Genomic DNA, 27,180 nt, shown 5'->3' with positions numbered 1-27,180 from the left:
TAAAAGCTCTTCTGACTCAATTGGATTTTTTTTTGGATTTCAGATAAAAGGCAGAACACTTTCCTTTTAACAGTGATAACAGGAGCAGTTGGAGTATCTCATCTGTCATCTCATGTAATACATCCAAGTGATCAAAGAGTTGTGATTTTTGTGAACTGGGCCTGACATAACGTTTAATCTTAATTCACCCAAGGAAGCTACTTTATTCACTTACAAAGCCAAAGGATGAGTAACAAAAAAAGATCTGATAGCTCAAAGTGAGGGATGCTGTGTGTTTGGTTAGGTTATATTATACTTGGATTGTTCACTTCAGCAAACATTTAACTGTGTATCAAACCTTGTGCTGAGTTTGGTGGTATTAATTCAGAAGAAAGCCATGACTGGCCTCGCCCCCAGCCCCTGAATTCTTTGTAGATTGCAGCAGAAGCAAACACAGGTTTTCATAATATGACATGAGATACACAGTGAACATCTTGGGCTCTTGAAGGAATTCCCTGGCTGACCAGTGGTTAGGTCTCTGCACTCTCATTGCCCAGGGCCTGGATTCAATCGCTGGTCAGGGAACTAAAATCCCACACGCTGTGCAGTGCAATCCCTGCCCACCCCCCACACCCCTACCCCCACCCCCCACCAAAGGAAAGTTCTTTGTATGACAGGGCATGGCAGTCTTCAAGAAGCTAATGGCCATCACTTAGAACAGTGATGGGTAATTTCTTTAAGTGCCTATTATTATACAAATTCCTTTAACCCATCTACTAATCCTATGAGATATTGTGATTATCTCCATTTTATAGATGAGAAAACTGATACACAAAAATGTTAAGTGAATTGCTGAGGCTCCTATAGCCAGCAAAGGGCAGAACAAGGATTTGAACCCAGGACCCTTGCCTGTTATCCTGGCCATCTCCCTGTTCTGCTTCTCCGTGTCATCCATGGAAGGCTGTGACTCCTGAGGGGCCTGGCTTCACTCCTGTGAGGGCGCCATTTTGTAGCAGACATTAGATGTAATCAGGCTTTCAGACAGCTGCTCCTCTAAATATTTACCGTGTTGACAGTCATTGCCATGAAGGCCAAAAAGAAACATTCTACTTCCAAAAGCATGAAATAGAAAGAAACAAGTGTGGTAGTTGTTCTCCCCTTCTTTAATCAGAAGTTCAGTTGTTCAGAAGACAGGAGGTGTGTGTGACACATTGTGTTGCGACCACGGAGCCTCTAATAATAAATTCGCTAATAGAGGCCTGATTGCATTTCTGCCATACATTTTTTAAAAGGTGTTTGTTTTAAAGGGCGATCTCTCTTGTTTCTGCAGGCAGCCTGTCTCCAATGGGTGGTGTGCCTGAAAGTCGCAGTGCCTGGGCACTGCAGCCTGAAGGCCTCTGCTGGGGGGCTGGCTTCACCCTCCTCACCCTCCTTTCACGCCTCCCCAGTCGACATTTCTCCCAAAGAAAGAGCAGAAGGTGGAAGAGTCTTTAACACTTTTACTTTATATTTTTAGTTCCTCTCAGTCCAACCAAAGATAGAATCTGTGTTAGCAGGTTTGCTAATAGCTGGCTCCACTTTCAGACTCTTCCTCCCAACTGCGGTGATGACATGTGCCCACAGACAACACAGGCATCTCCATGGACCTGATGGAATCTCAGATCAGAACACAAAGAGCATTTACTGTTTCAGTTGTGTATAGGAACTTCTTTCATTTCAGCTGGACTTCCCTGGTGGCTCAGACAGTAAAGTGTCTGTCTACAATGAGGGAGACCTGGGTTCGATCCCTGGGTCGGGAAGATTCCCTGGAGAAGGAAATGGCAACCCACTCTAGTACTCTTGCCTAGAAATTCCCATGGATGGAGGGACTTGGTGCAGGCTACTGTCCATGGGGTTGCAAAGAGTCGGGCGCGACTGAGCCACTTCACTTCGCTTTATTCAGCTGGCAGCATTTTCGATGGCCTTTATACCTCTGAATAGGTGGTTGAGTATCAGATGCTCAGGTGTGGACTGTCTACAAAGGTTGATTAAAGGGGATTTTTTTTTCCCCATTAGGTAAAAGTAATGTGGTCAGACTCATTGGCAATCAGTGTATTACTAAGACACAAAGCAGCCAGTAAGACACACCACTTTTGCAGTGAGTGAACTTCTGGGGAAAAATATGTATATATATCTGTATCTTGTTTGAAGGACCTTATTTGATACTCTTTTTCTAGAAACATTTCTTCTTAATTGGTTTGTAAATCCAAAGTGTTCAAAGTAGGTTGCTTCTGCTGTGGTGGCACCCCTCAAAACAACATTGACTACTTGGGAATTGTGTAAAAGCCCATCCAAGCTGGTCACGGGGGAGAAAAAGCTGATTTTTGAACTGAGTCAGGGAACTAAACTCTCTCCTGAGAGTTACCTGCACGGATAGTCACTCCTTATAAAACTCCTGCTGTTCTCAGAGCAGAAGCCCTGCTTAAATTTTCCATAGGTCTCCACACTCAGCTACAGACTTTCTTGATCTTTGTTTGTGTCATCTAATCTCTTAGTGACCCGTCATCTAACATTTCTTCCTCCGGTTGCTGCTCTTTAGTTGTGACATTCAATAGGAAAGAAAAAAGATTTAACATTTTTGGAACAGAGCAATCCTTCAGGCACAAAATGCCTTCATCTTTTCAGCTTGCAGTTCAGAATCCAAGGAACCAAAACTGCGCAGGGCTGGTGTGTGATAACAAGGCAAAGACTTTGGTGAAATAAGCCTAACTGTTTTCTAGCAGGAAGAAAATAAATCTGCTTTACCATTTACACATGTGCTTCGCTGACTAATCAGGGAGCAACACGTTGTGGCCTGAAGCAGGGAGAGGGTTCTGCTCCAGTGGGTGGCTATTCATGGGCCAAGGATGGAGAAGCAGCCCCCACTGCTGGGAGCTCCCGCAAGCCCGCCCTGTGGATGGAGTTTATCTGAGCTCCCAGGCTTGAGAAGTGAACCACTGGATTGTGTGGGGAGGCGTGTTTTTAATCCCAGAAAAGAGGCTATGATATGCAGCTTTCCTTGCAAAACACATACTTCCTTAAACGAGGCAAGTATTGGCTGCCCTGCTGAATAGGGGAGAGGGTCAGGCTTAAGGAGAGACCACCCCCCGCCAACCAGGTCTCATTCCTGAACATGTTGTAACCCCAGAGGTTAGTCTTGGTTCAACCTCAGTCTCCCCTGGGGGCTGTGACGTCATCTGACTCTACTACAAGCAGAGCAAAAATGGGCAAATGGTCTCACTGTTTGGCCTTCAAGATAAAGTAGTCAACTTTTATGAATAAGCATGTTTTGGTTCCTAGGAAGTGAATTACAAAGTTAGATCTGCATTGTTCTAACTACCTAGCTCTGTGCTTTTCTTGGTTGTCTCCACCTTAACCTCTTTTATGAATGGTTCAGTCATTGTTTTCACCTGGGATGTTTTCAGAGGCTTCACAGGCAGAAATTTTCTGAAAATCTGCAAAGGTCTGTATAGTCAAAGCAGTGGTTTTTCCAGCAGTCATGTAATGAATGTGAGAGTTGGACCATAAAGAAGGCTGAGCGCTGAAGAATGTTACTTTCTTACTGTTGTGGTGGAGAAGACTCTTGAGTATCCTTTGGACAGCAAGGAGATCAAACCAGTCAATCCTAAAGAAAATCAAGCCTGAATATTTATTGGAGGACTGATGTGGAAGCTGACGTTCCAGTACTTTGGTCACCTGATGCAAAGAGCCGACTCTTTGGAAAAGACCCTGTTGCTGGGAAAGACTGAAAGCATGAAGAGAAGTGAGCAACAGGATGAGCTGGTTGGATGACATCATCAACTCATTGAACATGAGTTTGAGCAAACTCCAGGAGATAGTGAAGGACGAGGAAGCCTGGCATGCTGCAGTCCATGGGGTTGCAAAGAGTCGGACACAACTGAGTGACTGAACAACAACAAAGGGCTTTGATTTATATTAAAACGTTTTCCTTTGAGAAGGTGGATACATTGGTATGAATAGCTATTGATGTTCTCAGGTGCTGCCCCTTATACCAACAAATGGCAGCTTACTCCTTTGACAATAATTGTGTGCAGGGGTATGAGAATGTGTGCATGTGTTTCATCTAGAGGTTTCATTTCCTACTTCTTGAGCTTTTTTTTCAGATTTCCTCTTGCCCCTATCCTCAGCTTCTGCAGTGCCTCACATAATCCTAACATTTAATGGCTGATCCTTACGTTTTTATTGATGACGAATAATCTATGCCCAGACTCTCTCTTCATTTCTCTCTTCTCTTCCTCCCTTCCCCTCTCCACCTGTCACTTTCAAAACATCATTGACAAAGCAGCAGGTTTTTTTTTGAGCTGAAGTGGGAAGTAGTTCCATCTTCTGGGCTAACCACGATCATTTGAAAGTGTTTGTTTCTAAGGATTTGGAGGTTGCATCTGAGTCCAGTTGGAAATAATGCTGTGATCAATTAGTAATGTCTGCTCTGGGTACAGGCTGGAGGTGGTCTGACATATGCAGGTATTTCCATTCCTGCTTGAGATGGTGGGTCATTTTTTCTTAAGAATGATAAAAAGACATGCATCTCTAAGGAATTACTTGAAGATGTTCTCACTTCTGTTGCTTATATTTCCTGCCTTTTAAGTAATTATTTATTTTTGGCTGCATTGTGGTCTTTGTTGCTGTGAGCGGGCTTTCTTTCTCTAGTTGTAGTGAGCAGAAGCTACGCTTCTTTGTGGTGCGTGGGCTTCTCATTGCAGTGGCTTCTCTCATTTCAGAGCATGGGCTCTAGGTGTTGGGACTAAGCAGTTGCAACTTGTGGGCTCTAGAACTCAGGCTCAGTAGTTGCGGCACATGGGCTAAGTGGCCCCACAACAGGTGGGATCTTCCTGGACCAGGGATCGAACCCATGACTCCTGCATTGGCAGGCGGATTCTTAACCATTAGACCGCTAGTGGAGTCCCTTTCCTGCCTTTTAAAAAATACAGTACTCCAAGTTTTAAAAGGTGTTCCATAAACCTCATATCATAACCATGCAAAAGTACTACTGAGTCCTGTTAGGCAGAATTAGCATCCAGCGAGGCAGAGAGCCTATGGGCATGTGGGCTGGTACGTCCTCCAGAACATGGGGTTATTTGCCTTCTTTCAGAATAAGCAGCAGAAAACCATAGGTATTGCTGGATAGCAAAACTCTGTGTTGATGTTCACATCTGCCCATCTTGGCTTGTTGGGTTATTAGCAGGAATGTTCTGGCTGCCTGCTAGTAAGAAGGGAACACTGATATCTCGCTTTCCTGGAACAAAGGACTCCTTTCCCTAGAAGATATATATATATATTTGTGTGTGTGTGTGTGTGTAGCACGTTGTGACACTCCCGCCCAGTAGCCATCAGTATCCTTAGACCCACATCAGTGGGGACAGCCATCCCTGTTCAGTTGTCCCCCACAGATAAGAAGGAAAGTAGAGAGAAGGGCTGTGTTCACAATGGGCATAGAGGTTGCGGCAGAGGCAGGATGTGTAGGCAGAGAAGCCCAGAGCAGACAACAGTTTCTGGGTCTGTAACTTTGCAGCTGGACATGCCCTGGTCTGTTCACTTTGCTCCTTGTGTGTCCTTCACTCCTGAGTCTGGGATGCTATAGGCCAGCCCATGGTGGCATCAGAGGGGAGTGTGGTGAGCAGGATTAGATGCTGTGTGAGCCTCTAGAAAGCCTACCTAGGGCACACTGTTGTTGTCTGTGTGCTAACTTATCCTGGGTGTTGAATGTGAATCTCACAGGAAAGCCATGGACTGGGATTCCTAGGCCCTGTCTGGGGATGAGCAGGGCCAGAACCTTCATGCCAGCCTGTAGCATCCTGGAGGATCTTGGGGGTAGTGGGCAGACCCCAGACAGGAACCGTTAATGAACACTCTTTAGAGAAATGCGAGAACATCACGACCAAAATGAGACTGACTTGTGTGGCTTTGGTGCTTGTGAGCACTGAGCTTGCTAATGGGTTTCTTCAGACCTCTGTCCTTGTTGACTCATTGACTTGGTATTTTAATTTTGGGGCAGGGGGTGGGGTGGGGTTGGAGGTGGGATACTCCCTCTGAGGTGGTCAGGAAAGGTTTGTGAAGACACTGGTGTTTGAGCTGGCCTTGAAGGTAAAGAAGGAAGGGAAATAGTGGAGGCAGAGATGAGGTGGGGAGAGGAGGTCCCACACTCAGCCTTCCTGCGTTCCCAAGTCCTGCTGGCTGCTTCTGCTCTCCACCTGACCACTCCTCACACCCTGTCCCATCAGGACTCTGCGGTAGCCTTGTCCCCACTCCGCTAGCTTCCGGCCTTGCCTCTATAAGTTCTTCCGTTCTCAGCACCCCGTGTGATGTCTCTAATCAGACGCTGTGGCTCCTCTTCTCAAAACCTTGCAGAGGCTGCCCAGCTTGGAGTAAAATTCAGGTTCCTACGCTCCCCTGAGAGACAGCACCCTCCAGCCTTGTTTCCCACCCCTGTCTTCTTTTAGCCGCACCAGCCTTCTTGCCGTTTCTTGAACATACAAAGTTCAGTCCTGCCTCAGGAGCTGTGCACTTGCCTTCCTTCACTTTGACTGCTCTTCTTCCACATACTTGCAGGACTGCTTCCCTCACTTAATTTAGGTGTTTGTTAGACGTCACCTGTTCAGAAAGGACATCTGTGATGACTTTATCCTTCTATGCACACACCTGTGATGAAGAAAATGCCCCAGTGTCTGCATCATTTCTTGCAGAACTGTCATCACAGCAAAGTTCTGATGGTGTCTTCTTATTCTGGAATGAAAGAACCTAAATTCCACAAAGTCCTTCGAAAGTGCTTCTGCTTAAATAGGAGTTCAAGTCTCACCTCCTTTGATTCACGATTGCCAGAGATCTCTGTTGCACTGTCTCCCAGGTTTGGCTTAAAAAAGACCTGAGTTCATTCCGGAGGTTCAGAGCCGTCTATATGTCAGGCACTGTTCTAGGCACTGGAAATACAGTGAACCAAAAAAATCATCTCTCGCCCACCCCCGCTTGGTGCCAAAATAGGCAAACAAGCCTGCAGGAAGATGTCAGGCTGTGGCAGCGGAAGGGATGGGTGGGGAGCTCCGTTACCTTGCAGGTCGTCATCACAGAAGGATGCTTTCAGGCTGTGGAAATGCCTCCATTTCTCTTATTCCTTTCCTGCCTGAAGTGTGAGAAAGGAAGTATGAGGAAGGGGAGGATGGACCAGCTCTCTGTGGTGGTAGCTGAGTTTCGTTATGATGAAGGCTGCGCTTGGTACCCGCATGGGAACCCCCATCTTGGATGTAGCTGGAGGGTCCAGAAGCAGAATTAAACCATCCTTCAACAACTCTTGAATTCTGCCCCCTCCATCTCGGAGCTGACTGCTGGCTGGCAACAGATTGAAAGCTGTATTTGTCACTTGTCGTCATCTGAGGGAACATCTAGAACGCATCTGGTTTACGTCAGAAACCACAGAAGCAAGGCCGGCTGCTGGAAGCCGGGACACTGGATTTCCTTGGTTGTTTCAAAAGCTGCTCGGATTCCTGGCAGTGCCTGTCAGCCTCTCTACTGAAAGACTTCTCTGAAGACTCTTCACCCATTGTTCCTCCCTTTCCTCCCCTCCAGGTTCCTATCTGCCTTATCCATGGCCTATTTCCAGAGGGTTTCTCCCTCTTCCTCCCATCCTGACATGCCCCCCAGTACGAGAGTGAGACGTGGGGTCCAGGTGGCTCAGCCTAGTCAGATCAGCTGCTGAGCAAAGCTGCTCCCTGGAAGCCACTATCAATACACAGTTGTCTAAGAGACGTATTGGCTGTGCCAGGTCTTAGTTATGTTGCAGCATACAGGGTCTCTGACCTTCACTGTGGTGCGTGGGATATAGTTTCCTAACCAGGGATAGAACCCGGGCCCCCTGCCTTGGGAGCATGGGGTCTTAGCCATTGGACCACCAGAGAAGTCCCTAGACTGTGTTTTTTAGAGCAGTTTCAGGCTTGCAGAAAAGTTGAGCATAAAGTACAGAGTTCTCATCTACTTCCCCTGTTACTAACATCTTGCTTGAGTGTGGCACATTGGTTGTAATCAATGAGCTGATATTGGAACATTATTTTTAATGAAAGTTAATGTTTTTTTAACTAGAGTACAGACTAAAGTCCCTCATTTACAATAGGGTGTATTCTTTGTGTTATGCATTCTATGAATGGTGACAAATGTGTGATGCTGTGTATCCACCATTGTATCACACACGACAGTTTCACTTCGCTCAGATGCTCTGTGCTCCCTTGTTCCTCCCTTCTTCTCTCTCTCTCATCCCAAACCCCTGACAGCGAGTGATCTTTTTCCACTGTCTCCATAGTTAGGTCTTTTCCGGAATGTCATGTAGTTGGAATCACACAGTCACAGTACATAGTCCTTTCTGATTGGCTCATTTCACTTAGGAACATGCATTTAAGGTTACTTCATGCCTTTTTCCAGTTTGAGAGTTCATTTTTCATTGTTGCATAATATTCCATTGTCTGAATATACCATAGTTTATCCATTTGCCTGCTGAAGGATATTTTGGTTACTTCCCCACTCCAGTACTCTTGCCTGGAAAATCCCATGGATGGAGGAGCCTGGTAGGCTGCAGTCCATGGGGTCACGAAGAGTTGGACACGACTGAGCGACGTCACTTTCACTTTTCACTTTCATGCATTGGAGAAGGAAATGGCAACCCACTCCAGTGTTCTTGCCTGGAGAACCCCGGGGGAGCCTGGTGGGCTGCCGTCTATGGGGTCGCACAAAGTCAGACACGACTGAAGTGACTTAGCAGCAGCAGCAGCATGATTGAGTAATTGTGAATAAAGCTGCTATAAATATTTGTGTGTGCAGCTTTCTGTGTGTGTGTGTACACATAAATTTTCAATCATTTGGGTAAATACCAACGAGCTTGATTGTCAAACCAAATGGTAAGACTATGTCTGGTTTTGCAAGAAACCACCAAGCTGTCCTCCAGAGTGGCTATACCATTCTATCAGCTGGTTCTGGTTCCTGCCCTACTTTGACTTGGACGAGTGATTTTTCTGGGCAGTGCTTTGGAAACACACTGAATATTCCAGGGATGCTGTCCACCTTCTTCTTCCTGTCATTTTCCTCTTCTTGCTAGAGCTAAACCATCTGAGCAGAAAACTTCCTCTTCCCTCCCTCTTTTCTTTTGCTTCCTATCTCTACCATCCTCCCACCCCAAAGTTAACAAGGTAGATGGGGACAGGCAGGAGCAGGCTTGGTAGGGGAATGCTACCATGCTTCCCCAGGGTGGTTTTTTTTTTCTTTCTTTAAAATGATTTAAGTTGACACCACTGAGAGGTACATGGTGCTCTTCACCCCGAAACTGTGGGGTCAGGCGTGCCTTGTTCCTCACTGATGTGTCTCCAATCAGCAAAAGAAACTCTTCCTATAAGACTAAGTGCACTGGGGGCATTCACCGAGCAGCTTTGTATTGTGTGGCCGAAAGAACATCCATTGGCCAGAGGGAAATACTTCAGGGGCTCTGAAGTCAGGCAGTGGACTGAGAGGCAGTTGCCCTCCTCGCCACACCTCCCCTCCTTCCCTCTCCAGGCCCCCAGGAGTCAGTCTGGAGCCCTGAGACTATAAATCATTGGGTGCACGCTTGTTGGCAGCTCGTTGGTCTTGTTACTTTATAGCCTGGCTTCCTATTGTGCAACCCAGATGCTCTGGGTTATTATAGAGAAGCATACAGATGAACACAGAATGGAGGGAATTACTGAATGTCAGGGAAGGAAGCAGCCCAGTTACCTAAAGGTAGGCTGATCCTGCAGTCCGCTGAGAGCTCCCCCAGGCCGCTGGCAAGGCTTTCCTGAGCCACCCTGTCCATTCATGTACCGCCGGCTTATTCTGTCTCCCTTGAGTTTTGGGTGCTTCTGCGCACATGCAGTTGGAGGCTGAATGACCTATAGTTGAGAGACTTTCCATGCCTGGGTCCATAATTTCTCGACAGGGTGCACTGTTAGCCTCTTAAGGAGGACAAGCTCCTGTGCATCACAGCAATTTACCATCCCTGCTCTTAACCACTAAATACCAGGAGAGCCCCCATGTCATTGTTGACAGTCAAAACCTACCCCACCAGTTACCAACTGCCCCCAGGACGCACTGCCGGTGGGCAGAAGCCCTGGGCTAGGGGTGGGCTGGTCAGGCTCTCCTAGTGAAAGAGGATTCCCTGAGTGCCTCTTACCCACTTCTCATCTGGGCCCTTCTCACAGCTGGCACCTGCTCTTCTCCTCCGTGCCCTTCTTCATCTCCTCTCTTCTCTTCCTCCTCCTCCCCCTCACTTTCAGGGGAGGAGGACTTAGACTTCTCCCCAGCCTGCTTTATGATGCAGGGCTCCAAGAACTTCAGGGTGTTTCCCCTTTAATTCTTGAAAATGCATCTTCTGGGGATTTGTGTCCTCATTTGAGCTCTGCTTCTCAATCAGCGGTCTTTATGCAGTCAGGTGAGTTCTCCTAAGGGGTTTTCTGGAGTCAGCCCCGAGAACCCAGAAGGTGACAGAGGCCTGATGGCAGTGAGCATTGGTGCAGGGCTCTCCCCTCTGTCCAGCCCTCCCCCAGCCCCCAAGGCCAACGCTACACTGATCTGAAATGTGGCCAAGTCCCACTGGTGTTTATCTTGGCTCAAACCCCAGCCTCGCCGTGCCTCCTGCAGGGTGGTTCTGAGGGTGTTCGAGCCGAGTGGTGGGAAGGATGAGTTTGTCATCATCACGTGGAGGAAATAGGGCAGAGTTCAAGGATTGCTTATGTTTTCACCTCCTCCCCTCTCGTAGCCTACTTCTAAGCCACTGGTGATGAGTGGTGTGCACTCATGGCCTTGACAGAGCTGAGGGATGGGTCCGCCTTTGTTGGGGCTGCCAACAGGCTACCTCTGCTGGGCTGAGGTCTGCACGGGCAGAGCCTCTGCTGACCCTGGGCCCCGAGGATGGCCATTTGGGTGCCACCACAAGGCCAGGGGAAGCTGGGACAGGGCCAGTGGGCCTCCGTGGAGGGGGCGGGGCTTGGTGTTTGATTCCTGAATTTGCTGGCAGCTGTGGGACCCTGGCCCTGCAGGGAGTGTCACTGCGCCTCCCACAGGATCCCAGCCCTGTGTCTGGTCCACTCTCCCATCCCTTCTTTCCTCAGGGACTCTGGGAAAGTCAAGCATGGCCCTCTGCACTGACATCTTGATGCCTCACATGAGGGTCAGTCGGCTGGAACAGGGTGTGAGCACCTCAGCTTGTCACAGCTTCCTGCAGCCTCAGAGCTCAGCGCTGGGAGAGTGAGTTGGTGATTCAGCAGCCAGGAAACTCCAGGAGAGCTCAGTCATACTCGCCCAGCTGCTCTGCAGTCCCCGTCGAGGCCCTTGGCCTGCTAGGACTGGAACAGGGCCTGTGCAAGAGGAAGTTTGCCTCAGTCCCCAGCCCTGGTCCAGGATCATTGATGAACCTTCCACTCTGCTTCCTCCTAATAAGAAAGAGCGGGGCATGGATGGGAGTGGGCACAGGGCCTGTTTCACCCAGAGGAGATGCTTGGTGCATCCTGGTTAACTGTTTTACAGAGATATTTTGCTCCTGTGTGCTGTCTGCTTTGCAGGGTGTGGGGGTGGGGGTCCTCTCAGACCACCATATTAGCAGGTAGCCCTGTGCTGTAAGGCTTTGACCTGGGTGCGGGTTGTGGGGAGCAGAGAGGAAGATGTGTGTGTAGCAGTGTGAGGCATTGCATCACACCTACCGGGCCTTAAGAAACAAAGGTTTCTCAACAATGCAGCACCCACCTGGTCCTACCGTGGTCTCTACGGCTTTCTCGTTTAGTCATTTCTTTTTCTTTTTAATTTATTTATCTTTAATTGAAGGATAATTATAATATTGTGTTGGTTTCTGCTATACATCAACATGAATCAGCCATAGGTATACATACGTCCCCTCCATCTTGAGCGTCCTTCCCACCTCCTAGCCCATCCCACCCATCTCAGTTCAGTTCAGTCACTCAGTGGTGTCCGACTCTTTGTGACCCCATGGACTGCAGCACCTCAGGCTTCCCTGTCCATCACCATCTCCTGGAGCTTGCTCAGACTCATGTCCATTGAGTCGGTGATGGCATCCAACCATCTCATCCTGTGTCATCCCCGTCTCCTCCTGCCTTCAATCTTTCCCAGCAGCAAGGTCTTTTCTAATGAGTCAGTTCTTTGCATCAGGTGGCCAAAGTATGGGAGCTTCAGCTTCAGTCCTTCTAATGAATATTCAGGGTTGATTTCCTTTAGGATTGACTGGTTTGATCTCCTTGCAGTCCAAGGGACTCTCAAGAGTCTCCTCCAGCACCACAGTTCGAAAGCATCAATTCTTCAGTGCTCAGCCTTCTTTATGGTCCAGCTCTCACATCCGTACACAATTACTGGAAAAACCATAGCTTTGACTAGATGGACCTTTGTCAGCAAAGTGATGTCTCTGCTTTTTATTACACTGTCTAGGTTTGTCATAGCTTTTCTTCCAAGGATCAAGCGTCTTTTAATTTCATGGCTGCAGTGACAGTCTACTGTGATTCTGGAGCCTAAGAAAATAAAGTCAGCCACTGTTTCCACTGTTTCCCCATCTATCTGCCCTGAAGTGATGGGACTGGATGTCATGATCTTAGTTTTTTGAATGTTGAGTTTTAAGCCAGCTTTTTCACTCTCCTCTTTCACCCTCATCAAGAGCCACCCCATGTACTACCTGTTTATCCTGAGTCCCTGCAGTCATTCTTTACAATAATCCCGTGTGGGAGATGGATATCTTTCTCTCTTTTTCATAGTGAAGGAGACCGAGATGCTGGCAACAGGCCAAGGTTGCATAACTGCAAGGACTCAAGTTAGGACCTTAGTGGCGTGAGTCTGAGACACTGAGCTGAGTGAGGACAAGTCGTGTGCAGGGAAGGTGGCTGGTGCCTGCCAGGAATGGGTGGGCGGAGCCAAATAGAAAGGGGGTTTAGGACTAGGTTATGCGCCTAAAGTCTCTGGGCAGGACTTCAGATGGGCCTCTGTGAACAGAGTTTAGAGGGAAGGGGTCTGGTGGTCCAAGTGCTCTAGAAGCTCACTGGCAGAGGAGCAGAGGTGAAAATGCTTTGGTCAGAAAAACCAGTCAGGCAACTATTGTGAAGACCCAGAAGAGATGATGAGGCCTGAGTTTTGGCAATGGCAGTAGGGATGTAGAGGGATGGATAAGATGGGTGAGATGGAGGCAAGACTTGTGGGAGGTTTTGTGGCTTGGTGATGGGGCAAAGAAGAGGGAGGGGCCAATGATGGTATCTGGTCTTCAGCCCCACCTAGAACCAGAGAGGAGGAGTGGAGAAGGGCAGGAGACATGAGGTCTGAGGTCCAAGCCTTTGGAGAAGGTCAGGGTTGGAAACAGTGCTTGGGCCTGGAAGTGGGAAAGTGTCAATGGGAATGTGGGATTGTGGGCTGGCTTTAGCAGCCCATACTCATCTGCCTTCCATGTAGTATGGGAGAGTCCATTTTCCTCTGACTTTGTATACTTTATTTCATTTTATTTAATCCTTTCAAGTCATGCGAGGAAGTGTTGTCCTTGTTTATGGATGAGGACACAGAGGCAAAGTGAGGTTAGATAACACAGCTAAGGTCTCACAGTTAAGGAGCGGCAGAGCTAGGGTTCGAACCCAGTCCTGACAGCAGGGCTCCTTTTTTCTCTGCCATAATAGACCCTAAGTTGGGATTAGAAAGTGGTACAGGGTTTCAGTGCAGACACCCATCTGCCTGTCTCTTCTACCTCCCTGATCCTGAAGGTTCAACCTGAACACTTTGGGTTTTCCCACCCACAGATATACAAACAGACATGGAAAATACCATGAGCATGCAAGTAACACTGGCTTATTTTCTAGGAGGTCGTAGTCATAAAGTATTGCCTTAGACTCATCAAGTTAGACTTTGCTGCTTCTGGCTACCCACGAGTCATTAGGAAGGGCAGCTGAGGGTCCCAAGCTCCTGGACTGTAAGCTTCGAATATATCTTCAAGCCCACGTCAAGACTGCATTGAAAATGTAGAAATGGAAAGTGCCCTTTTAGGTTCTAGTTTCGGATCTCTCCCATCTTCTGATATTCGATGGACATGCTAAATCGAAAGACAAAATTATAACAAACTGCGCACACTCGCTGAGGCAAGCACGCGCAGCCTTTTGCCTGATCCTGGTTCAAGGCAAGCGATCCACCTGCACACAGAGTATCAGAATGAGGCCAAGTATGTCCATACCCCTCTTCCCCAGACAGATGGTTTAGAAAGATGCCAGCCCCATATCATCCCAGAAGTTAGGGACAGGGCTGACGCAACTCTGTCATTTAAACATAAAGAACCTGAGATTGAGAGCCGTGAAGGGACTTGCTAAAGGTGACACCACTCACGGACGACCCTAGCCTCTGGACTTATCTCCGTATCACAGCACATCTGGCTTAGATCCAGGAGAAGACTTTTCTAGAGTGTCTGTGTCCTTTGGCTGTGCTCCACAGGATAGGGGGAAGCAGAGGGTGGCTGGCTGGGCCCTGTAACATGAGCTGCCATGTCTGTCACTTACAAGCTGGGTGACCTTGGGCAAGTGACTTAATCTCCTACATCTGGACTTTCTCATCTCCAAACTGGGAGCTTGAACAGTACCTGCTCCTAGGACTGGCTTTGCGTACTGAATGAGACGATGCAGGGCATGTCGTAAGTGCTGAAATGTTGCTGCTATTACTGTTAATAACGCTCTTGGCCGCTAGTCAGACGCCTGTGGTCTTCCCGCCCACTGCTGCGTACAGGTGTGTACTGGTTCACATACTGGTTCACATGTCTGTGGAGCTGTTTGGGTGCAGGGTCAGAACCTCACTTGGATGGGTTTGTCACAAGAGCTACCCACTTCCCTGCAGAGTTACCACCTGAAACCCAGCACTAACCATTTCAAGTAATTTCTCGATAAGACTCTCCTGGGGTAGCAAAGTTTAGTCCGTGTTTTGAAGGCAGAGTTCCAGATGCTGGGATGGAGAGAGAAAGAGCCCTCTGTCCCGTGAGCTGTTCGGCCCAAAGTGATTCATTCTGTGTCACATATTTCTAAACCCTCCTCGCCTTCCCCTGAGCTCTCCTGATCCCGTCCGGCCAGTTACTCCACACATTCCTCTGCTGCTTTGCCTGCCGTCCTCTGAAGCCTGTGTCACCGGTGTCTCTGTAAGCAGGGGCACTTGTGAACTGTCACCTTTTCCTTGGGGAGAAACTCTGCACTGGGGTGATTAAGGATGCCGCGTGGCTGCTTTCGATGTGACATTTATGGCCGTTCTCGCAGGAGGGTCAGGCACGGGTTTCCTGGTCTTACTGGTCCTGCCAGCTTCCCTCCTTGCCCCTGCCTGCTGTGTGTTCCCTTTTTCATCCTAATCACTTCTGACCCTGAAGCTAGCATCTGTACCTGGCTATCAAACCTCTTGCGTTGAAAAATACTAAGTCACACAATATTGCAGGTTTTGCAGTTAAAAATCCTGCCATATTTGTAGATAAATTTCAGGTGTTGGAATATAATTCATAAGAGAAAATACCCTAGAACCTGTTACCAAAAGTTACCTTAGTACCAGCAGACCCTGGGTTCCCTGTGACCCATTTCCACATATTTTTGTCCCGTACATGGCTGTTCATGGGTGTCACCTGAAGACCTCGAGCTGTAGGTACCATCCTCACTTCCTGAGCTTCTGCTTTGAGCCTCATGGCCCCGCAGTCCCAAGCATGGCAGGAGAGGAAGTGAGATCCTGGCTGCCCTCCACATGGCCACACTCGCTTTTGCCTGTCTCTCCACTGGTTCCTGCCCCTCCGCCTGCATTAGGTCATTCCCCGCGGGCCTTTCCTCACCAGCTCCACTAAAGCTAAGATATCTTTCATCCAAAAGGACCTGCTGCAACCTCTCTCCACCCTCCCCACATCTCCCTGATGCCAAAACCTCACCCTCATTCCTTTGCTCAGGAAGCCTGGCTTAGGGGATTTGAAAGTGGATGAGCTGTGGAGCCTTGATTTTTCTAGGGCAAGCAGCTGATCTACACAGTAGAGTAGGTGGGAGCCTGGAAGCAAATACCAGCTGTAGTGGAGGTGAGAGCAGGGCATGGTCACCTCTGCCGGGGTGGCCGGGGGCCTGACGATGCCTCTTCCAGGTCAGGGCCTTAGAGCTGAGTGTCTGCAGAGGAGGTGAAGTGGTCACCAGGCCGACAGGTAGAAGAGGATGGAGGGTGTCCCGTGCTCAAGGTACAGCCAGGTCCCAACCCCGTGCATGCATGTGGAGCTGCACAGACGGGGCATCCTGCTCTGTGGTCGGGTGTCCAGCATCCATCGGCAACATTTCCCCTTGGCCCTGACCTGTGAGCTCCCAGGTAAGTAGGATGTCCTCTCTCTGGCCATTCTTCCTGTTGGAAGCAGCCATCTGCATCCCGAAAGCTGAAGCGAAAGCTCTGTGGACCTTGTCCTTCCTGGAGGGCCGCCTGGGTTCCCTCTACCTCGAGGCTGGGGTCCGTCTTTCACAAGGTCTTTCTTCCATTACGTGTAGATTTTCCCCTCGCCGCCACCTCCCTTTACTGAGTTCACAATCTTGAGAGTTCCCTCGTTGGAGCTATTTAGACAAAATGGGATGGCAGGAGCAACCCAGAAGGGATTCCTGCCTGGAGGGAGGCTGGCTGGATGGCCTCGGGGCAGGCAAGGCCCGGCTTTGAACCTCAGGTGAGAGGCACCTGTAGCCTCTGAGTCTCCGTCTGAACTGTGCGTTGTCTCCCCAGGGCCACTGGCGGCGGTCATGCCTATGTCTGAACCCAAGCAGGTGCTCCAGGGAGGATTCCTGTGCCTCTGATGAGTCTCAGAGCCTGCCAAGGCCATGTGTTTCTGGCCTTCACATGGTCCAGCTGTTCCAAGCAAAGCCCAGGGGCCTGGAAGTCTGGGCAGCTGGGCTTATGGAGGTTATGCTGTGGGGAGTCTGGACGTTCACACCCTTGCTCCTTCTCGGTAGACCTTGCTCATAGTGGGGGGATTGGAGGCAGTGGAAATATCACAAGAGGCAACAGATGGAGCCTCTGGAAGAGATGGATCAACCTGGTGCCTAGGCCCCCTGAATCTGTTGTCTGGACTCTTTTGGTGGTCATAGCTGGTACCTTTCAGTGTGTCATGACAGCCCATGACAGAAGGACTGGTGTGTGGGGTGGTCATTAAACACTGTCTCAGGCATAGGAGTTGGATAGACTTGAGTCTGAATTGGGCTGCAGGGACTTGGGCAGATTTCTCAACCTGTCTAAGCCTCAGTTTCCTCATCTGTAAAATGGGGGTGTTTCCATAGACTGGACCAGAAGGCAGGGAGGCTGGGAGGAGCCCTGTGTCATGGGTATGCTGCTGCTAAGTCACTTCAGTTGTGTCCGACTCTGTGCGGCCCTGGAGATGGCAGCCCACCAGGCTCCCCTGTCCCTGGGATTCTCCAGGAAAGAACACTGGAGTGGGTTGCCATTTGCTTCTCCAATGCATGAAAGTGAAAAGTGAAAGAGAAGTCGCTTAGTCGTGTCCGACTCCTAGCGACCCCATGGAGTGCAGCCTACCAGGCTCCTCGGTCCATGGGATTTTCCAGGCAAAAGTACTGGAGTGGGTTGCCATTACCTTCTCCAATAAGTAATAAGTGTCATGGGTATGGTGAGGGCTAAATAAGATAAAGCATGTAAAAGCCAAGTCGTGGGCCTGGGACTGCCACCTGCCCAGTAAGTGGCACCTGTGCCCCCGTGAGACGTGACAGAGGTCAGACCCTGTCTTTTGGATCTGGGACCCTCCTAGGGAGCCCACCACATGGTGAAGGAGAAGCAAAGGGCTCATCTCCCATCACAGGGCCCCTGCTGCAGTTGTGTCTAAACAGAAATTGCAGAGAGAGCCCAGGGCACCGAAGAGTTTTTCCATGGGACCGTGGCGGGTAACAGAAAGGAACTGTTCTTGTACTGCTCAACTTATGATTAAAAACCCAGTGTCCTTCCTCTGTGGAACATGGTGGTTTTGTAACCCCTAATTAGTTCCCGAAACATCTTTGCAAGTTCAGCAGCTGAGAGCTCCCAGGTAAGGAACCCAGGGGGTGGGATGGCAAATGGACTCGCCCCAAGGCTGAGGGAACACCTCTCCACACGCCCTGGATGCTGGGGAGCACCTCCGCTCTCTCCTGGCTGAGGTTGGACAGTGTTTGCTGTCTAGTCCAGGTTTTGCTTAAGCAGAGGTCAGCGTGCAGCCCAGGAACTGTACTGACTGACGGACGGACGGATGGATACGGGGCTGGGACGGAAAGGGGAAGGAGATGCATTTGTTCATACACTGTTTGTGACAGGCCAGTGGCGCTTCCTTTCAAGAGGTTTGTTTACAGAGCATCTGTGAGTCTTTCCTTTCGGTTCCACAGGTCACTGGCCACCTTTGGCCCCGAGTGGTTTGTGGTGATGCCAGTAAAATCAGCTTGTGACAGGTCCCCAGCTGACTGGGAGAAACCTCTGAGACTTTTCCTTGCTTTGGTAGGAAACCCTCAGTTTAGTGCTTGGTGTGTCGATTACACACTCGGCCTTTTAGGTAATGCCCAGGGGGGCCCTGAGACCTTGCTTCCAAAGGTAGTGTCTATTGGGCAGCAAGAAGGAATTACACAGGCCAACATGTGATTTCACTTTCTGTCCTCGTCATCGTCTGCCACTGCCTCCTGGTCTCCCCCCACCCAACTCCAGCACCAAGTGTCAGGTTCGGGACTCTGTAGGAGTATTTGGGAAATTCATGCCAGGCCAGCAGTGAGAGCAGCCTGAAGCTTTTAGATATTTCTCAGGTCAAAGGCTTAAAAGGAAGTCCTGAGCAGATTGCCTTATCTGTTCTAAGCATGTTTCTCCCTTGAGAGTCAAGGGCTGGTGTGTCTACACCCTGAGAGATGGGGGAAAGGAGCTCTCACAGCCTGCATGGCAAGGGGTGTACTGTTCCTGAGCCTTGGGGTGGGGTCACAGCACAGAGGTTTGCCTCTTTCTGTGCTGCCTCTGGGCTAGCCTGCAGGCAGCCCGGCCTCATTGCGTGACCACCACGGCATGTTTTTGCAGTTCAGTTTTAGGGAATCATTCTTAGTTCATGCTGATTGCATAACTCCTAGAGGTTCCTTCTTCGACAGAATTGTGCTGCTCTGCTTCCTCTGGGGCTGTAACGTGCGGGCGCAGAAGGTCATCTGCTGGCCGGGGGTGGCTTTGGAAATATGCGACCCCTGTGGTCCCAGAGCCTCCTGCTCAAGTGGGCCCTGGGCTTGGGGGCTCATGCCCACACAGTCGCAGTCTGGACATACTTAATGGTTTTCCTTTCACATTATAAATGTGAAAGGAAAATGAAGTTCAATGGGACAGTGGGGTGTGTGCAGGGCCCTGGGGCCTTGGCTCCTGTGATCCCACCTACTGCCACCTCCCTGCCTCCCCTGGGTGGGTTCTCACCCCTGCCACCTGGGACCTGGACACCAGAAAGGCTGGAATGAGATGTGTGCCCCTCCTGGGTAGGGCATGGTGGCAGCTGCCGCATCGAGGCTGGTAGCCCAGCTGCGTCTCTGTGGAAGACGGACATGGGCGAGCCTCTCCTCTCCCCTAATCCACGTACCCCCGGGTAGATGTTGTGACACCCTCAAGGTCACCTGCCCACGGTGGGTTGGGGCAACTGGTTTCTGGGAAGAAGAAACCTCTGCCTGGCTTCCCTGCCCCCAGCTGGGTCTCTTACATCCGCACATCCATCCCTCTTTTGGCGGACCCAGCTGTCTGGGATCCCGTGCACGCCTGGGTACTGTTGCTGGGGCCCAGGGTGCCTCTGGGGAGCTGGGCTCACCCTGCAAGTCTCCTCACACCCCAGAGAGAGCAAGACCAGAAAGAACACGTAACAAGTATCATGACATGCTCAACATCATGTACATACTTAAAGCCACTGAACTATGCGCTTAAAGAGAGTTAAGATAGTAACTTCTGTGTATATTTTATCACAATAAAACATATCTATAAGGTGTTTTAAAACAAGAAACATCATGACAAGTGGAGAGAGAGAGACCAGGAAAGAAAAAGGTTGAGATTTTAGTAATGCTAATAGGCACTTTTTTCCTGCTTTTTGCACAAAGGGTCCCACTTACTCATTTTGTACTGAGCTTCCCTGGTGGCTCAAGATGGTGAAGAATCTGCCTGCAATGTGGTAGACTAGGGTTTTATCCCTGGGTTAGGAAGATCCCCCGGAGAAGGGAATGGCAACCCACTTGCCTGGAGAATCCTCATGGACAGAGGAGCCTGGTGGTCTACAATCCATGGGGTTGCAAAGAGCTGGACACAATTTAGTGACTAAACCACCACCACTCTGTATTATGTTGCTTCGACTGCCTGTTGGCCACTTTGTAAAACTATCAACTCTTTCCCTTGAGAAGGACCCATCCTTGAAGGCTGAGAAGTTGGCTGCTGGCCAGACTCTCACCTGTCTTCTTTTCTTCCTCTTCACAGGTATTTTCTTGGCCGTGTGCCAGGCCCTGGAGAACAGCACATCCGCCCTGAGTGGTGAGTCCCATCCCATCCCCTCCACGTGGGGTGGTGTATGGAGAACGGATGGGAGCAGCCCCTGGCTGCTTTGTGGAGCCTCTGCTACAAGCTTCCCCCCGGCCTCCTGCCTGCTGAGCTCCCATGCATCTGCCTCCTGCACGTTGTCCCAGGGCCTGGGGAGTGCTCCTGGGAGGTCTTAACCGCCGGCCCACAGCGACCGTTCCCTGCTCGCCGAGGGTGCGCCCTCTCCCAGCTCTGATCCCAGCACAGTCCCTGTAGGCAAGGGTGCTGGCAAGCTGAGCCTCATAATCCATCTAAAGAAGAACCCAGAATCCTAAACCCTCTTGTCTCCTTCTGCCTGGGAATCTTTGTTTAGTTATTAATACTTTCCAGTTTCTCCTTGGACATTTGTAGTTGCATTTCCTTTTTTGCATTTTGAGATCCTGGGTCAACAGATTGGAAAGTTGGGAAACGTTGGTGGCAAACTACTCGTGGGCAGAGGCTGACAAAAGCGTCCCCTTCGACGTTTGCTCACAGCTCTTAGCATTTGTCCATGTGCACTTTTTTATACAATTAGTCGTGGTGAAGAAGTGATTTGGGTACCTGCTTTTTAAATTCAGGGTTTGGAGTTGTGCTTTTTTCCATGTGGCTAGAATGTCTTGAAATGTATCCTTTTAAAATGTCATAATGTTTCATTCAAGTGGACACGTGTTACAATTAGGCTTTTCCCATGGGATATTTTTGTTGTCTTCAGTTTAAATTATAATGCTCCTTCTTGATGCCTAGAAACTATTTCCTTCTTTTGGATTCTTTCCTTGGGACATAGCTCTAGGAGCAAGAGTGTATATTTACGTCTCTTGTAACAAACTGCTAAGTAGCTTTCCAAATGAATTGAGCTGGTTTTTATGTCAGCAGTGTACCAGTCTGCCAGTTTCTCTGTTCGCTCGTTGCCATAATGTTCCCATCTGTTACTGCAGTGGCCCCCACTGCGTCTCCCTAGTTATTTCAGGGAGGTGCCAGGGCAGGAGGTGGTGCTCTGTATTCATACATCCTCAGACCACCACACAGTGTTCCTGGTACTTAGCTCTTCTCCAAAGCTTTCCATCCAAACATAGTAGATGCTGCTGCTGCTCCCACTGGATACTAGCGCTTCTGCAACCCCACAGTCTCCGCCCGGAGCTGTTCTCCTTGATGCACTTGAACTCTTAAGGTGTCTGATGCCACAGAAGAAACTGCCTCTTGCCCTGTGTGTTATACTTCGTTGGGACTGGGGGTGGAAGCGCCCGTCCGTTCCAAAGCAGTGTGTTGGCAGTCCAGGGTCTACTCGAGTTTCCATGAAGTAGTTCTTTCACTTTTTAACTACTTCCCCCATCACAAACGGCTCAGATGTGCATATACAGGGGGGAGGGGATAGCTTTGTGACCCTTGCTAGTTTCACAATTGACCCAGCCCTCATCCTGGGATGCATTTACCCTCCGGGTGCACCCCCAGCCCATCGTGGTCCTCACTGTAGGACCTGGTGGGCCAACAGCCGGGTTCTCCTCTGAGTCACTTGTAGGTGACAGTTTGTGGTGATGCAGAGGCTGATGCTGCCCCCAGGGAGACGGTTATCTTACCCCCTACTCCCATTCCATCCATCACACAGGAAAGCTAGGGGATGTTGTACCTGAGCCAGTCCCCTTAGGGGCCTGCCATGGCTCCTGCTGAGGCCCCTTAGGGTTCCCTAGGCTCTTCTGGGCAGACGTGGGAAACCTGTGATGTTTATCCAGAAAATGATATTTATCCAGAAAATGCTTGCTGCGGTCATGACCGACCTCTGCTCCGTGTTTCTTTTCTGGCCTTGCTTCTGTGAGACGGTCTCAGGTTGATATCGGACATACTCTCCCCCTGAGGACTTAGGTTCAGAAAACAGTAGGTGGGCCTGCCCGTTTGCACACAACCCTGTAACTGGCTGAGTGCTGCTCTGTGGCCCAATGTGGTGGGTGAGAGCTGGGGTAGAGCCACACCTTCTAGTGTGCAAGGGGCATTGAGATCTTGGTATTGGTTGGTGACATGTGGGAGCGGGCAGGGGGCCCGCCAGTCTGGCCTCTTGCACTGCTCTCTGATGGGTCACTTAGCTGTGGTACTTGTGCCCCAGAGAGGTTAATGGAATAGTTCTTTCCATGTTCGCTTGCTCTCTGCCCTGCCCTGCTGGACCAAGATATGAATCCAGAGAGAGCTGGGTTAGTTAGTAGACAAGTCCAAATGGTGATGGCCATGTCAGAGCCACTTGTCCAGGAGCTAGGGCTTTGTGACTAAATCAGGCTTGTTTGCTCAACTTTCTTTCCCTTTAGGGTGACCTTCCCATTTTCTGGAAGACTCCCCAGGCCCTTGTAGGCCTTGCCCACCCTACCCGAACTCTGTCCTCTCCGGACATGGCTGAAATCTTGTTGTGGGTACAGCTCAAACTGGAGACCCCACCAGTCACACCCACTACACTAGCATTGAAATATATGTGTGTTTACCTCTTGGCTAATTCAGCAAGCAAAACTAATTGTTAATGTTTATAATATAAATCTTCATACATAGAAAAGAAGAAATAATAGCAACATCAATCCCCATGTATCCATCACCCAACTTCAACAACTAGCATCTCTCTGCCATTTTTCCTTCATCTATTTTCTCACCTTTTTGAGTTTGCTCTTTGTTGGTGTAGTTTGGTCTAACTAAATAGCGAGATCTCTCTCTCTCCACACACACACGCACCCACACACACATATATGTGTGTGGATTCTCATGCAGGCTAAAGTTTGAGAACCACTGTGCTACTATAATTTAAATTTTTTTTGGATTGGAACCTGTAGTGATAAATGCATTTAAAACAGTATCCCACTACCATCCATATTACATTCTCTCTATTTATATGACTGCAACCAAATTTCCATGAAACAATAGTAACCCTGAATATAGGTTACTGTGATGTTTTCTTAGATTAGAAAACTGTTATGTTTTCTAATCTGTACCATCTCATTCCATTTCATTGAGAAATATGAGTCATAACTCCTTAAATTAATTTTACAATCCACTAATGTGCTATGACCTGCAGTATGAAGAACACTGATCTCATGTCCTGTCCTGTGCTACAGAGGCTGGGATATTAAAATCTATGTTCTGAAGACTCCCTTGCAAACTGTGACACTGAAAAACAGGCTAAAAAATTTATTCAAAATTTAGAAATAGACAAAAGGATGACTACATATCTTTGCAAAGTCATACTGGGATATTGGCAATATACTTATTGCCTGAAGGTCAATTCTTTTTAAAATTAATTTATTTACTTATTTATTACTAATTCTTTAGGTCAGTGGTTCTCAAACTTTCATTAAGCATCAGAATGCCCTGGAGGGCTTTTAAACCCATAATGCTGCATCTTATCCCAGAGTTTCTGATTCAGTAGGTCTTGAGTGCGGCTTAAGTAATTGTATGTCTAACAGGATCCCAGTGATGCTGGTGCTGTTGGTCTGGGGAGCACACTAGAATCATTGCTCTAGAGTAACATACCTGCGCCCTGCCACGAGTTGGGACTGGGTGCAGAGTGCCCTTCTTCGTAGGACATGGGCACGGCCTGAAAGGCGGCCGCCCCCTCGTGGGTCACGCACCACACATTCGTGGGGAACGTGGTGCTAAACCATTGATAGATGACCTGCTTCTGGGTGGCGTTTCATACTAGTGAAAGTCAGCCCTGGACACAATGGTTTGAAAAATAAAGAGAAGAAGAGTATTTTAAAAAGGATTATTTTTCTTTAATAAAAATTTTTAAAAATAAAAAAATAGAGTAACATGCCATTGCCTGATTTACTATTTATTAAGGTGAGGATTCTGCACAGTTGCAAGTTAACTTGTAGAAGTTGCCAGTGATTTCTGTCAGTAGAAATACAAATAATTGCTGTCCCATGAAAAAGATAATTTCAGTAGTTTTATTCTCTTGTAAGACATTCACCTGTTTTATATTTCAGCAATTTAGCGATCTTATTTCAGCATTCTTCCTTTCAGTGACAGTATATACTAGTCTCTCAGATCCTTCTTTGAGCTAGCATTAATACATACTTTCATTAACAAGTTAAATAAATCTCTGTGTTAAAATAAACTTTTACATGCATAACAACAACAAAAAAACAACATAATCCATTTCTCTTGTGACTATTACTTGTGTCTAACAGATAAGAACTTTTAAAATGGAACCATAGTTCAGTTACACCAACAAAAGCAATAGTAATTCTTTTTTATTAGATTCTTAAATATGGAGGGTAGATGATGCTGAACTCAAATTTGTGGCATTTTATTTAATTCACATTGCCTTTGATGTTTTCATATTTTGCTTTCTAGTTATATTTCCTTTCAGGTCAACACTGCTTTTATAAAATGTACTCATTTGTATACTGGGTGACTGACTTTCACATCTAGGAGTGAAGGCAGTGAAGGGAGTCCCTCCTAACCCTTATGCTCTGGAGGTTGGTGGGCTCATTTACGGAAACTATCTAGGTGTGAAGATGGGTAATTTTAGGATAGAAGCTACGAGAGCTTCACCACATGCAGATCTCTTCACTCTGAGAGTTAATTGCAATGAGAAATAGTAATGAACACAAGAAGGTTTTCGTACATTCCTGATTGATGGTGCTGGAACAAAGGACTGCAGACTTACTCAGAATTAAGCTCTAACATTTTGATGGAGCAGCATAGACAGAAAATTGCAAACTCCATATGCCAATCAAAAGTGGAATATGAACTTGAAGGAACAGGGGCTGATCCCATGTGGCATTCTTGTGCTTTCCCCCCAAAAAAGTCCCGTGGCCTCATGACTTCATAGTTGCTCTTGGCTTTCTTGTTTGAGATTTCATTGGCTTCTTTCAATCCTCCTTTTTATAACCCCCCAAATGTGGAGGGTAGATGATGCCAGAGGCATGGAAACTGGCATTATTATCATCAGAAATGCTTCTCAGACATTTGCTTCGGGTGGGACATTGGAGGGATACATGCCTCAGGCTGGAGGTTGGGAGCCCTGCGTGTTAGACCCATCTGGTCTCAGTTCTGCCGTGTCCTCAGACAAGTTATCATCTGGTTCCTGTTTGGATGTTGGCCTTGACTTAGGAATGACCTGTGAAGTTTTTCACATGACCACTCTGATGGACTGATGGAGACTGCTTAGAAAGCTTTGATGAGGATTTTGAAGGCAGCCTTCAAAGTATCATTTCAGTTCAGTTGCTCAGTCATGTCCGATTCTTTGTGACCTCATGGGCTGCAGCACACAAGGCTTCCCTGTCCATCACCAACTCTCGGAGCTTACTCAAACTCATGTCCATCAAGTCGGTGATCCTATCCAACCATCTCATCCTCTGTTGTCCCCTTCTCCTCCTGCCTTCAGTCTTTCCCAGCATCAGGGTCTTTTCCAATGAGTCAGTTCTTTGCATCAGGTGGCCAAAGTATTGGAGTTTCAGCTTTGGCATCAGTCCTTCCAATGAATATTCAGGATTGATTTCCTTTAGGATTGACTGGTTGGCTCTCCTTGCAGTCCAAGGGACTCTCAAGAGTCTTCTCCAACACCACAGTTCAAAAGCATCAATTCTTTGGCGCTCAGCTTTCTTTATAGTCCAACTCTCACATCCATACATGACCACTGGAAAAACCATAGCCTTGACTAGACGGACCTTTGTTGGCAAAGTAATGTTCGGAATGTATGGCGGTGGTCAAACTTGCCATGACCCTCAGATACGCTGGTGGTGGTGTGACTGCCCTGTGTCTCGTTCTCTTGGAGCCAGATGCTACTTTACATTTCAGGTTCTAACATTACGGGCTTTTCAGGTGGTGCGGTGGTAAAAAAATCCACCTGCTAATGCAGGAGACGCAAGAAACTTGTGTTCAGTCCCTGGATTGGGAAGATCCTCTGGAGTAGGAAATGGCAACCTACTCCAGTACTGTCACCTGGAAAATTCCACAGACAGAGGAGTCTGGTGAGCCTCAGTCCGTGGGGTTGCAAAGAGTCAGATGTGACTGAGTAACTGAGTGTGTGTGCACGCATGCATACACACACACACAGGCTACGTTGTAGTTGCTGGACAACTTCTCTGTCCTTGTCTCCAGCACAAAGGTGACCCCACAGTGAGAGCCTCACAGTGACAGACGGCAACCACAGCTGACTGCTTAGTGTGTGATTTAGAAAATCATTGCTCTAAGAAGTCGGTGGTCTGCGGGCCAGGACAGAAAATTTGTATCTGGTTGGTTGTCAGTTTGTAAAGCTTGCAGAGGAACATTAGCTGGAGGCGAGGTGAGGATGCCAGCACCTGCAGCTTAGAACCTCACACCTTCGTGAGGAAAGAGTCACGGCCTGTCTTCAAAGGCAGCTTTTCATGCCCCTGACTGGGGACAGAATGCACCCTGGTTAAGTTGTTGGGTGGCTGCTTGCTTAACCCTGCACCATGTTGCCTCGTTCCCAGGCTGCCCATCTGGTTCTCATATTTTCATGAGACTCATTCTAATGATTCAGGGGTGTGGTGAGGGCCTTGCTCAGACACCTGGGAGCCAAGCTCCTACTGTTCTTTGCCTAATTCCTGGTTGATTCAGGGTGGTTCTCTAAACCTCTGAATTTCTGCTCCTTCCTCTAGCCTGTGTCTACTGACACCCACTTGGAACCAGGCAATGTTGGAAACCTTA

At 48.5% G+C, this 27,180-nt stretch overlaps 1 protein-coding gene across 3 annotated transcripts in view; it reads left to right on the top strand.

Annotated features, from left to right (window-relative positions):
* Window positions 1-27,180, top strand: part of TGFA (transforming growth factor alpha) — a 118,711-nt gene that overhangs the window by 17,173 nt on the left and 74,358 nt on the right. For 2 of the 3 annotated variants that reach the window (XM_086323798.1, XM_086323799.1), the window contains exon 2: window positions 20,458-20,511. The exons of the other annotated variant lie outside the window; for it this stretch is intronic. In XM_086323798.1, coding sequence (XP_086179924.1) covers window positions 20,458-20,511 — 54 coding nt within the window. The remainder of the gene's footprint in view (window positions 1-20,457; window positions 20,512-27,180) is intronic. 3 annotated transcript variants of the gene reach the window in all.

This window comes from Bos grunniens, chromosome 11 (assembly GCF_055505025.1).
Source record: "Bos grunniens cultivar Pamir isolate PY7600 chromosome 11, Bosgru_T2T1.0, whole genome shotgun sequence".
NCBI classification, from domain to species: domain Eukaryota; kingdom Metazoa; phylum Chordata; class Mammalia; order Artiodactyla; family Bovidae; genus Bos; species Bos grunniens.
This window is presented reverse-complemented; position numbering and strand designations above follow the sequence as displayed.